The sequence below is a fragment of the Pygocentrus nattereri genome, chromosome 12 (genome assembly GCF_015220715.1).
Source record: "Pygocentrus nattereri isolate fPygNat1 chromosome 12, fPygNat1.pri, whole genome shotgun sequence".
Lineage (NCBI taxonomy): Eukaryota > Metazoa > Chordata > Actinopteri > Characiformes > Serrasalmidae > Pygocentrus > Pygocentrus nattereri.
The window spans coordinates 42,662,037-42,675,699 of NC_051222.1; the positions used below are offsets into that span (position 1 = coordinate 42,662,037).

The following is a 13,663-nucleotide window of genomic DNA, read 5'->3' on the forward strand; positions in this document are numbered from 1 at the left end:
CAAAAGCGACTCTTTCACACCTTTGTCTCGATCTACACAAAAAATCAGATCAACCTAAAGAAAAAAAACTTCATTTGATAATGAGCGGTTCTAGTTTTACACTACCTGAAAGAATCTTGCATTTATTAACTGATGTTGAATTGAACTGGTTAAACTTCACCATGAGCCATTTTCACTGTGTAACGACGAAGCTGAGAGCTGATCAGAGGTGATTACCTTTTTATCCATGTCGTACGTCATTCGTTGACGTGTTTTTGTTTAGGAGCCATGAATGCAGGTCTTGTTTCTTGGAGCAAGTCCGTTCGCAATAATGACCGATTTGAATGGAGGAAGAAATTGGATTGGAGTCCTGCAGTGTGAACACAGCCTTAGACACACTTTTCCGTTGGCTTATTATTGCGGCCTTCTCACCTGACATGTGACTCGAGTGGCCCAAGAGGTGCTTTTGTAGCTGCCGATCAATCAGAGGTTTGTTTTTTGGACTAATCTGGTTTTCTTTTTTGTATATTTAATATAATTTGCACCAGAACCAGTGCCGAGGTTCTTGACTTTGTGGACCGAACACCCATTTAATTGAACCAGCTGCTTATATATCTGCGCTGGGATTGGTTGAGAGATGTAAACCTCATAATAACCAAATATTTACCTTTTTAAAACTTATTTTAACAGCTCGTGTGGTCTTCTTGTTCTTCGGTGGGCATTCAAAGTTGGGGATGTTTGTAATACACAAGTACTTAAAAACATGACCGGCAACATTACAAGCAGATTATGTTCTAAATAGTCTAAAATAATTTATTCATGAATGTAAATACTAATAATGTTCAAATACCCGCATTTACACTAATAATCAAGTAGTACTGATGTGTTCTAATCAGGTTCCCACACACTTAAAATAGATGGTTCTAGTAAAGAAGATGGTTCTATAAGGAACTCTGAACACTCAAAGAACCCTTTGCTTGGCTAAAGAGTTCTTTGCATAGTGGATTGGGGAATGTGTTGTAAACGTTTTTTTTATGTTGTTATGACGTTAAGCTTGACCCTGATATACAATAGAAGAACCTGTTTGGGTGCCACATAGAACCCTTTTCAAAATATATACACCTATATACAGTGCATCCGGAAAGTATTCACAGCGCTTCACTTTTTCCACATTTTGTTATGTTACAGCCTTATTCCAAATTGAATTAAATTAATCTTTTTCCTCTAAATTCTACACAAAATACCCCATTGTGACCATGTGAAAAACGTTTTCTCGAGAGTTTTGAAAATTTATTAAAATTAAAAAACAAAGAAATCATATTTACATAAGTATTCACAGCCTTTGCTTAATACTTTGTAGAACCACCTTTGGCAGCAACTACAGCCTCAAGTCTTTTTGAATATGATGCCACAAGCTTGGCACACCTATCTTTAGGCAGTTTTGCCCATTCTTCTTTGCAGTACCTCTGAAGCTCCATCAGGTTGGATGGGAGACGTCTGTGCACAGCCATTTTCAGATCTCTCCAGAGATGTTCAATCGGATTCAAGTCTGGGCTCTGGCTGGGCCACTCCAGGACATTCACAGAGTGGTCCTGAAGCCACTGCTTTGAGATCTTGGCTGTGTGCTTCGGATCGTTGTCCTGCTGAAAAATGAACCGTCGCCCCAGTCTGAGGTCAAGAGCGCTCTGGAGCAGGTTTTTATCCAGGATGTCTCTGTACATTGCGGCATTCATCTTTCCCTCTATCCTGACTAGTCTGCCAGTTCCTGCTGCTGAGAAACATCCCCATAGCATGATGCTGCCACCACCATGCTTGACTGTAGGGATGGTATTGGCCTCGTGATGAGCAGTGCCTGGTTTCCTCCAAACATGACGCCTGGCATTCACACCAAAGAGTTCAATCTTTGTCTCATCAGACCAGAGAATTTTGTTTCTCATGGTCTGAGAGTCCTTCAGGTGCCTTTTTGCAAATTCCAGACGGGCTGCCTTGTGCCTTTTACTAAGGAGTGGCTTTCGCCTGGCCACTCTGCCATACAGGCCTGATTGGTGGATTGCTGCAGAGATGGTTGTCCTTCTGCAAGGTTCTCCTCTCTCCACGGAGGAACGCTGGAGCTCTGACAGAGTGATCATTGGGTTCTTGGTCACCTCCCTGACCAAGGCCCTTCTCCCCCGATCGCTCAATTTAGACGGCCGGCCAGCTCTAGGAAGAGTCCTGGTGGTTCCGAACTTCTTCCATTTACGAATGATGGAGGCCACTGTGCTCATTGGGACCTTCAACGCAGCAGTAATTTTTCTGTATCCTTCCCCAGATTTGTGCCTCGAGACAATTTTGTCTCGGAGGTCTACAGACAATTCCTTTGACTTCATGCTTGGTGTTTGCGCTCTGACATGCAGTCAACTGTGGGACCTTATATAGACAGGTGTGTGCCTTTCCAAATCATGTCCAATCAACCACAGGTGGACTCCATTTAAGCTGTAGAAACATCTCAAGGATGATCAGTGGAAACAGGATGCACCTGAGCTCAATTTTGAGCTTCATGGCAAAGGCTGTGAATACTTATGTAAATATGATTTCTTTGTTTTTTAATTTTAATACATTTTCAAAACTCTCGAGAAAACTTTTTTCACATGGTCACAATGGGGTATTTTGTGTAGAATTTTGAGGAAAAAGATTAATATAATTAAATTTGGAATAAGGCTGTAACAAAACAAAATGTGGAAAAAGTGAAGCGCTGTGAATACTTTCCGGATGCACTGTATAAGATATCGAAATGTAAACATATATAAGACCCCCCCCACCCCCTCCAATCTAAAGAACGCTCTCACCATGCAAAGAACCATTTAATCATGCAATTTGATTGTCGGGCGTTCATGCTTCCCTAGTCTTTAGTAAAGAACCCGTGTAGAACCATCTTATGCCATGGTTCTGTGAGGAAACCGTCGGTGTGTGTGTTCAGAGGTGGGGGCGGCGCGTCTTCAGCAGTACTAATGATGCGGAAGTGATGCATGTTCAGTTTTTTGTGTTCATCATTCACTCTGATGTCCTGTAAAAAGTCCCATCATCAGTTTTTATTGTTTTTAATGTTTTCTCCTTTTCCTTTTTTTCTTATTTTGTCATGTATGCTATCCAGAGAAGGCGACAAGAATTGGAAGACTCGTGGATAGCTTGTAAATTAACGTGCGCTTCATCCTCGTGATTGGATGAAAAAAAAATCTGACTATTCCTCCCTGGCGACCAATCAACTCAAAGTCTGTGAAGTGTGTTTATTGATGCCGTTCCTTTTTTTCGTTTTTATGCTGTGTATCTTGGGGGAAGAAGCCAAGACTCTGAAGTGTGCTGCAGTTTATTATCAGCGTGCCCGTTAATGATCTCTACACCTCCAGAAGGACTGACTGTGCACCAAAGGCTTAAGGCTGGGCTGTGCTGCACCCCCTGGGTGCTGTGGGGCTGTCAGGGCATTTGTTTGTGCGGGGTGTGTGTGGGTCAGTGCCGGCTTTGGGAGAGCGTTATAATGCCGTGCTGACTTGGTACTAGTGTGCTGATTTATTGCAGATTGGGATTAACTCCACGTCCTCGCAGTCCAAAAGCCCTGCGTCACCCGAGCGCCGCGGCCACGTTGCCGCGACCCCCACGACCTACTTCCAGCAGATGTGCAGCGGCTCCCTGCTGTCGGTCCGTCGCGCTCGCCGCTGCGTGACTCATTTATGAGCTCGTGTGTGTTTGTAGACTAATCCCTCAAATATTTACACATCCGTCCTTCTCGGTGGAAACATTTCAGCGTCGCGCGCCAAGAGGGGGGTGAATTGTTGCGTTACGCCGAATTGTTCGCGCTCCGACTTCCTGCCGCTTGTTTGTTCCCCCACACATACATCCACACAAAGGAATGCCCTGATAAGTGTTCATCTTATATGCGCTCAGCAGGTGTTGTGTGGATATGTGAGCTGCCATCCAGGAGGGCCCATATCATGCTAATCTCTCCATAGTTCAGTGAGTGAGGTGAAATCAGAGGTTCAGAGGGTTCAGTGTGAAATGGCTCAGACGTCTTTACAGTGGTGGTGATGGGAACCAGGCGTCGCCATGACTACAACACAGATCTAGACACTTTATTTACCATCCAGAACCACCAGAGAACCTACACGAGTCTTCTGAGCTTATATGGAATGTTGATGATGGAAAACAGTGGAAAATCTGGAATAATGAGTTTTCTTTGGGGACCGTTTTGCCGCACGGCGCCCTGCATGTCTCCCTCCACCATGAATGGAGTTGAAGTTCTCTAAACTCTCATAAATCAGCGTCTCAGTCATCAGGCAGTGAATTCAGAACCAGTTCATGTAGGAACTTTCTGTAGGAGCTTTTAGAGGGACGTCTGGTTCCCATCACCTCCACTGTGAGGAGCTTTTAGAGGGACGTCTGGTTCCCATCACCACCACTGTGAGGAGCTTTTAGAGGGGGACGTCTGGTTCCCATCACCACCACTGTGAACGGTTCTGACTCTAGAACAGAGCGTTTCACGCCCAACTGCTCTGAATGACTTTGTTTACATCGTAAATGTTTAATTATACAGGGAAAGTATTGGAACAAAGGCAGTGTGTGAGTTAAATAGAGTTTGGAAATCTCATAAAAATTCATTAAGATTTATTTTCGATGGATGAAATTAGACAAACACGAGTGAGAGTGAAATACTGGACAGATGTAGGATATGGGCCCTTTGAAGGGGAACGACATTAACCTACTAGTTTTCACTGTAGTGTGTCCTTTTGGGGGGGGTGTTAGAGAGCTTGTGGTTTGGTGTTAACACGACTGTGGGCAATCATTTCCCGCTCAGTGCCACAAAAAGCCAGTGTGGTTTCGCGTCTGGATTCACACTCGCTTTATACTGTTTTTCTTTTCTTTTCTTCTTTACTCTTTCAGTTCTTTGTGTTTTTGGACGGCTTGTGTTTTATTATTTTCATACACAAATGGATCTCTAGATTATTTTTTTATCCAAATAAACACGCTTGAAAAAGCAGCTTCTCCTTGTCTTGCTGTGTCTTTCGTCCTGCATGCCTGTACCTGCTCAGTTAAAGCGATAGTCCAGTTCGGAAGCTGTCCAGTGGCTAATGGAGCTAACGAGTCACCCTGAAAAGATGGACCAAAGTACACCCCAGAGCTAAAAACAGTCCAGAGCTAAAGGGGGAACGAAGATAAACGACTCAAACGTGCACAAAACTATCGCTTTAACACTGGAGATGGGCTGGAGCGAGGCGTGATCGTTTGGTTATGCCTGATTCAGACCAGCTCAGGTTGTGTGCTTCAGCTTAGCCCTTTTATGCTAATATAAAACCAGGTTTTACTTCCCGCAAATGAACCGCATGAGCGGAAGTGCCTAAAGCCTGATACTATGACGTCAACAACTGACCACCAAAAATAGCCACAATCAGACCGTGTTGGTATAAAAGGGCAACCAGTTCCACCAGTTAGTGCTGATGCTAGGCCAAATGGATGAACCCAGAGATTCCTTAAAGCGTTTTGGGTGTGTCTGAGTGGTGGAGACCGAGTGCAGATCTGCTGAACCACACCAGGAACATCATGATTTCGTCTTTGCAGTGCCTTGTAGCACAAACCGTGCCATCCCCAGAGGCCTCACTGTAATGTACAGAAGTCCAGATCTTTTGATCTCATGCCTTTTGATCAATTTGACTTATGATGAGCTCCTTAAGGCATCAACAGCGATTGTGTGTAAAGATGTAAGACATGTTAGTGATGACAAGAAGGTATCTGCTCTCCTGTGGTCTTCAGGTTTGGTATAGAACCTTTGGAGATTTTTTAAGGCTATTAATTTTCATACATCTCCTTTGAAAAATGGTTCTTTTAGGGAACGAACTGTGGTCAAATGGGTTTGGTGTGAAGGTCTTTACAGTGGTGGTGATGGGAACCAGGCGTCGCCATGACTACAACACAGATATAGACATTTAATTTACCATCCAGAACCACCAAAGGAGCTTTTAGAGGGGGACGTCTGGTTCCTATCACCACCACTGTGAACAGCTTATCTAGAACAGAGCGTTTCCCACCAAACCACTCTGAACGACTCTATTTACATCTTAACCATTTAATAGGTAAAGCATACATTTGCATAACATTTGCATAAAAATTCCCTCAAAGAAACAGGCCAGGTCTGCTACAGAGGAATAAAAGTAATGAACACCGAAAGAGCAGATAAAGTTAGAACTATTTCTTCTGCGCTTTGCATGAAGATAACGATCATTTTAAACATATCAGCTCATTTAACTGTTCAGCTCTATCAGCAAACACTTTACCTGCACAGGTACAGTTGGTCAGCCGCTTGCTTCACTGAGCTGTGAATATGCTTTCTCTGTTAAATGATGTCTATGAGGGAATGTTGTTTCCTAATGACATCACCTACAGCTAACATGTAAAAAGAGAAAAGCAAAAGCCCTAAAACTGAAATTTTGAAGGACACCACATGAACTTATTGATTTCCCAGTGAAACCATGAACTGCCTATTACCAACGTATGATTTTAACCATTCTAAAACTGCCCGGGGGGCCAGCCCAAGCATTCAAGACACTGGATGAAAATCTTGTGGGCAATGGTAACAAAATTTGCATGAAGATCTAATACAGCCTGAATAGAAGGACATCAGCGCTGAGCCTGAGGTCACTCACAACGCCAAGTAATGCCTCTGCACTATGATTGGAATAAAATATCTACAACCCCAATTCCAGTGAAGTTGGGACGTTGTGTAAAACAAATAAAAACAGAACACGATGATCTGCAAATCCTTTTCAACCCGTATTCAACTGAATCCACTACAAAGACGAGATATTTAATGCCAGGATGGGCAGCTGTTGAGCTCAACAAAGAAACTCATAGGCAGTTAGTTCTGTTAATACAGACTGATTACAGTATACAGTCATAAGAGAGTGAAGCAGAGACTCCGGCAGGTCGAGCTATTACAGCCTCACTAAAGGGGGAGCCAGAAGGTAACAGAGACATGAGGGCCCCCCTGAGATGTGAGCCCCCCCTCTGCTCCACCTTTTATCTAATGGGGAAAAAATGTATTACCACTAAACAAGTAAACCTTTAGCTTAGTGTAATGTAGTTTTATATATATAGATCACATTTTGCAGCAAAGAAAGACCGGGACAGACCTCAACCGCATAAAAAAAAAAACTAAAAACTAATAAATTCAGGGGAGTCTGTGTATTTTTTATTGGGCTTCCCTTAAAAAATGAAAGTGTTTATTATTTCACACACACACACACACACACACACATACATACACACACACACACACACACACACACATATATATATATATACACATACATACATACATACATACATATACACACACACCCAATTCCAGTGAAGTTGGGACGTTGTGTAAAACAAATAAAAACAGAATACGATGATCTGCAAATCCTTTTCGACCTACATTCACTTGAAGCCACTACAAAGACGAGATATTTAATGTTCAAACGGATAAACTTTGTTTTTTGCAAATATTTACTCATTTTGAATTTGATGCCTGCAACACGTTCCAGAGAAGTTGGGACAGGGGCGTGTTTCCCACTGTGTTACATCACCTTTCCTTTAACACTCAATAAGCGTTTGGGAACTGAGGACACTGATTGTTGAAGCTTTGTAGGTGGAATTCTTTCCCATTCCTGCTTGATGTCCAGCTTCAGCTGCTCAGCAGTCCGGGGTCTCCGCTGTCGTATTTTGAGCTTCATAATGTGCCACACATTTTGTAGTGCCCACACTTTGTAGTGGGTTCAGTTGAATATCGGTTGAAAAGGATTTGCAGATCATCGTATTCTGTTTTTATTTATGTTTTACGCAACGTCCCAACTTCACTGGAATTGGGGTTGTAGATATTTAATGGTCTGAAAACATGTTTTCCTAAAACTTAAGCAAGAAGGTTTGAAATTGGTCCAAAATGATTTAGTACAGAAGGATCCATGCTGATCTTTTTCATTAGTGGCTTCACTAAGGCAGGTTTAAAAGCAGCTGCTGAAGGAGAACAAACTACAATAGTTAAAACATCACTTCTGACACAAGTGTTGTGGAAATGTTATGAAGGAAAATGTAAAAACTTTTATTCAATATTCCAAGTTTTTTGGAAACAAGTACTTCCATGATAAAATATTTTTTGGTTATTGTGATATTTGTTGCCTGTCATGAGATTTAGTGACCCCTTCCAAAATATTGCAATTATTTTTTTGACTTCAGTCTGTATATCGGTTTTATTACAACTTCATTCTGGATATGACTTTATCAGAAACTTCATTTTATTTTTAACTGTATACTGTATATAAAATTGATCTGCTTTTTAGTTAGCAGCTCCTTTGAGGTTGGACAGGTCTGCTGTGTTAAAGATATTAATATCGATATTGGCCACTATAAAGTTAACAATATCCAACAATACTAATATTTACTAGCCTGGAAATTCCCCTCAGTAGGTCACAGTGCCTTTATTTCCTTCTGCGTTTTAGGACACAGTAGGTTCCACAATATTTAGCTTTTTTAGCGATTTGCAAACCAAGATGAATCAAATGCGCCACCAAAGAGAAGCGGTACATTTAGTCCTTTAACTGCACTGGTTCTTCAATGGTTCTTTAGCAAAGAAAATTCTTCCGTGTAGAACCATCAACACTCAGAGATTCCTTTGCTTGATTAAATGGCTCTTTGCATCATGTAAGGGTTCTTTAGATTGAAAGAGCATATGCTGCAGAACATTTTCAAAGGGTTCTATTAAGTACCAAAAGGGTTCTTCAGTCCAAGCTTGTTAAAATAGAAGAACCTTTTTCAAAAGGTTCTATATATAGAAAGCCCCTTCATGATGTCAAGAACTCCATAAGCGTGCAAAGGGTTCTTTGAGTTTTCCTGGTTCTATATAGAATTTTCTCTGCTGAAGAACCCTTGAAGAACCCTTTATTAGAGTGTTTCTAAGGAAGACTATGTGGGGAAAAATCAAACAGGAATCAAGTAGTAAATAAAATAGTAAAACATCAAGGTAAATATTTGGAAAGGCGTACAGGGGGTGGGGATGGGGGTGTGATGGGGGGTGGGGGGGGGTCTATAAACCAAATTCCAGGATTTTATACTGATAATCAAAACCAAGGGACTGCTATTACCTCCAGTCCAGATCTTTCTCTGGAGGTCTCTTGAGAGGCTAATCTTTTCCCTGAAGCATGACCAGCAGGAAATTCCTCTGAATCTAATCATTTATATTTGTGGTCAGCAGTGAATTTCACACCAGCAGCTTGTGTAAACGCAGCTCTCTGCTCTGGTTAAGACTCAGGAGGGGCATTTTGCTTCAGTTCCTCCGTCCTCACGTCTTGCCCTTGTGTCTTGCTTCTCTGCCTCTGGTCCTCGGGGCGGGGGGCTGAGATGGGAAGGTGGGAGAACAAAGGAACCAGTCCCAGACGAACTGACCAGACTGATGTGCTTCATCACTGAGCCGCCCTCACTCGCTGATGAGTCACTGCCATATGGCTCGTCACTCCCACACTGCTTTTTAATGCTTAATTACTGTTAATTATAATGTAATTGCAGGTGCAGTCTTGTGCAGAGGTCTGGGCGCCCCTAGTCAAATCCCATGTTGATTTTCTGAGTGTAAATGAGTGACCGCGTCGTCTACAGGGAACACTCTGGAACACAGCTGTGGTCACTCTGCGGTCACTTTAAAGTTAATACCCAGAACCAAGTCCAGCTCTGCAGAAGCCAAGAGACCCTTCATTCATTTACTTACTGCAGCACGCTCAGCCTTTCTCTCCTCTCTCTTAGAAAGCAATCAGAATAATCCTAGATTACTATTTAGCACAAAACAGTCACTGAACCCCAGATGCCACTAGCCTATAGCAGCAATGACTTTCTGAATTTCTTTAGTGATAAAATAGAAAAAATTAGGCAGAAAATTCAGAAACACAGTTAAACTCTATAATAATATGTCTTATAATGGCAGTCTAGACCCTGAGAATATTATAATCTTTACATTTACATTTACAGCATTTAGCAAACGCTCTTATCCAGAGCGACTTACAAGAAGTGCTTTGTCAATCTAGAGAAAGTATCTTTGCTAGTTACCAATAGCTTAGAGAAAAAGACAGTCCTGAGCTCAGATACTGCTAGAAACAGAGTCACTGCAGACACCAAGAGAAAAAGAACCAGAGTTGAACGCAGAACTCTGTGCCATTCAATGCAATACAATAACAATAAGATACAATACAATAAACTACAATACAGAGTGCAGTACAATAAAATAAGTGCAGATTACAATACAGAGAGGCTGGAATCATTTAAACAAAATGAACTAGTCTTCCACAAAATCTTGTACTTGTGTGTTAGATCTGAGTCCTACAGGTCTACTCAAGGAAATCTTACCAGAAATAACTAAGCCTATTCTGTCAATAATAATCTCCTCTCTTAGCCTCGGATATATCCCAAAAACTTTTAAAATTGCAGTAATTAGACCGCTGATTAAGAAAGCTAACCTCGATCCCTGTGAACTATCAAATTATAGACATATCTCAAATCTCCCCTTTATATCGAAGATCCTGGAAAAAGCGGAAGCAAAACAATTAAGCTCCTATTTGAATAAGAATCATATACATGACAAAATCAGTCTGGTTTTAGGCCACATCACAGTACAGAAACAGCACTAGTAAAAATGGTAAATGATCTCCTGTCATTCTCCGACAAGGGAAATGTGTCTCTGCTAGTCCTCCTTGACCTTAGTGCAGCATTTGACACAATAGACCACTCTATCCTACTAGATAGACTAGAAAACCTTGTAGGGGTAACAGGAACAGCTCTTTCCTGGTTCAGGTCCTACCTCACTGATCGCTATCAGTTTGTTAATGTAAAGGGTGAATCATCTGTTCGTGCAAAAGTAATGTATGGTGTTCCACAAGGCTCTGTTCTAGGACCTATATTATTTACAATATATATGCTACCACTAGGCACCATTATCTGTAAACACGGCATGAATTTCCACTGCTATGCCGATGACACCCAGTTATATATATCAAGCAAACCAGATGATAAAATTAAACTTAGCCAGATTGAGGACTGTATAAAAGACATAAAAGACTGGATGTTGAGTAACTTTCTGCTACTGAACTCAGATAAAACAGAGGTCCTGCTTCTTGGTCCAAAAGCAGCTAGAAACAAACTGTCTAACTTAACACTTAAACTTAACAATCTCTCAGCTGCATCAAGCTTATCTGTTAAAAGTCTTGGTGTCGTGATGGACGCTGATCTGTCCTTCGACACACATATAACTAATCACTAGAACAGCCGTCCTGCATCTCCGCAATATCGCTAAATTAAGAAATGCATGATCCCTACAGGACGCAGAAAAGCTAGTTCATGCATTCATTACTTCAAGGCTGGACACTGTAATGTCCTGCTGTCTGGACGTCCCAGCAAAAGCCTCAACCAGCTTCAGCTGGTCCAGAACGCTGCAGCCAGAGTCTCACAAGAACCAGAAAGTTTGACCAGGTCAGCCCAGTTTTATCAGCCCTGCACTGGTTACCAGTTAAATTTCACATTGATTATAAAATCCTATTACTGACCTATAAAGCTCTAAACGGACTCGCCCCTCAGTACCTGAGTGACCTTCTCTCCCACAATGAACCATCACGCCTACTTAGATCACAAGGTGCTGCTCACTACTGGTACCTAGAACTAATAAAGCTCCATCAGGGGGCGGAGCTTCTCATACAGAGCCCCCCAACTCTGGAATAATCTTCCTGCTAATGTTCTGGACTCAGACTCAGCCTTAGTCTTTAAGTCTAGGCTAAAAACCCACTGGTTTAGTGGAGCCTTTGGTAAGTAGTTTTTCTTGCTGGACAGAAGGTGCGGATCTGGGGGTTCCTGAGTATAGAGTGTGATGGTAAACTGGGAGTGTTGGTCAGTGATTCCACAATAAGACACACTGGGCGAAAGTGGCGTCCATGGGTGAGCTGCAAGGTGCAAACCACAGATTAGCAAAAAGAAAAATACTTTTTCAGAGCACTTGTTTAGATTTGCTCCAGAGTTGTTGGAAAGAAAGCCAGTTTGGTTAACAGACAAGGTTCAATTTCCAAAGCTGGAAAAAACAGATATGAAAAATCAGATGCTGATGTTACAGCATTGCTCATTTCATCTCTCTGTATGTGAACAGGCAGGCAGGAAGCCAGAAGATGACCAGATCCCGATGACCCAGCCAAACGGGACTCAGCTGGTTCTGCGAGAAGCAGAGGACCTACAGGACTGCACTGAGACTTGAGAGCTGGAGTTCTCACGTCTAGATAAACTGAAGAAAACTGATTGTTAATGTAGCACAAACTGGGCACTTCCAACATTTGCGTGGCAGCAAAACTGACACAGGTCAATAGTTATGTGATCTGATCTGCAATTGAATGGACTTCAAGGGAAAATTAGAGGAATTCACTGATTAGCCATAACATTAACACACATTGTCACAGAGCAGGTACTGTTTGGGTGGTGGGTCATTCTCAGCACTGCAGTAACACTGACGTGGTGGTGGTGTGTTAGTGTGTGTTGTGCTGGTCTGAGTGGATCAGACACAGCAGTGCTGCTGGAGTTTTAAACACCTCAGTGTCGCTGCTGGACTGAGAATAGTCCACCAACCAAAAATATCCAGCCAGCAGCGTCCTGTGGGCAGCGTCCTGTGGGCAGCGTCCTGTGACCACTGATAAAGGACTAGAGGACACAAACTGTGCAGCAGCAGATGAGCTGTCGTCTCTGACTTTACATCTACAAGGTGGACCGACAAGGTAGGAGTGTCTAATAGAGTGGACAGTGAGTGGACACAGTGTTTAAAAACTCCAGCTGTATCTGCTGTGTCTGATCCACTCAGACCAGCACAACACACATTAACGCACCACCACCACGTCAGTGTTACTGCAGTGCTGAGAATGACCCACCACCCAAATATTACCTGCTCTGTGAGGGTCCATGGGGGTCCTGACCACTGAAGAACAGGGTAACAGAGTATCAGAGAAACAGATGGACTACAGTCTGTAACTGTAGAACTACAGAGTGCAGCTATACGGTCAGTGGAGCTGATAAAGTGGACAGTGAGGTGGAGATACGAGGAGGTGGACTTTGTGTTATCGCCTGGGGTGGATTTCGTGTTATGCAGTCTTATTATGTGAAACTGTACAGGTGTATGAAGCACGGTCTTCTCTTACTGAAGGAGTTTTCTACGATGAAGTTGTGGGCAATCAGCCAAGACATTTAGCGTCTGAAGCTCATTGAGTTTAGCACTGGAGCTATGAGGCTGAACGTGTAGCTCAGCTTGGCAATATGTATTCCTCTACTCTGAATAACCCCAAACCACGTGGAGGTGTTCAGTGTCTCTCAGAGACCCGATTATGTGGTTTCTGAGTCTGTAGGACTCACTGTGATCTGTAAACATGGCCTAACGTATGTTAGCATAGCTAAAAACAGTAGCAGCAGCCACCAGCTACACATTCTGTTTCTATACTTCCATCCGTTTTGTATCTTTCAGGCTGAATACACTCAACATTTAATTTCATTACCCTTCTATTGCACACACTGAGAGCAGTTGTCTATAAAACATTCAGTTCATTTCCAGGGGTCCTGTGGAGTACGTTGAAATGAGGCAACATTGTGTGATGATGGGAGGAAATGTTATAGAGCCGTG

The 13,663-nt window shown here is 42.5% G+C and overlaps 1 protein-coding gene across 2 annotated transcripts in view; it reads left to right on the forward strand.

The window, feature by feature from the left end:
* LOC108413169 (lysophosphatidic acid receptor 1-A-like) overlaps positions 1-12,523 on the forward strand; it is a 46,567-nt gene extending 34,044 nt beyond the window's left edge. Inside the window, exon 5 of one of the 2 annotated variants that reach the window (XM_017685549.2) lies at positions 12,155-12,523. In XM_017685549.2, the coding sequence (XP_017541038.1) occupies positions 12,155-12,259 (105 nt within the window). In that variant the 3' untranslated portion in view covers positions 12,260-12,523. Of the gene's footprint in view, positions 1-3,109; positions 4,103-12,154 lie in introns of those variants that run through there. The other variant, XM_017685550.2, reaches the window with a different exon arrangement.
* Positions 12,524-13,663: the final 1,140 nt, after the last annotated feature.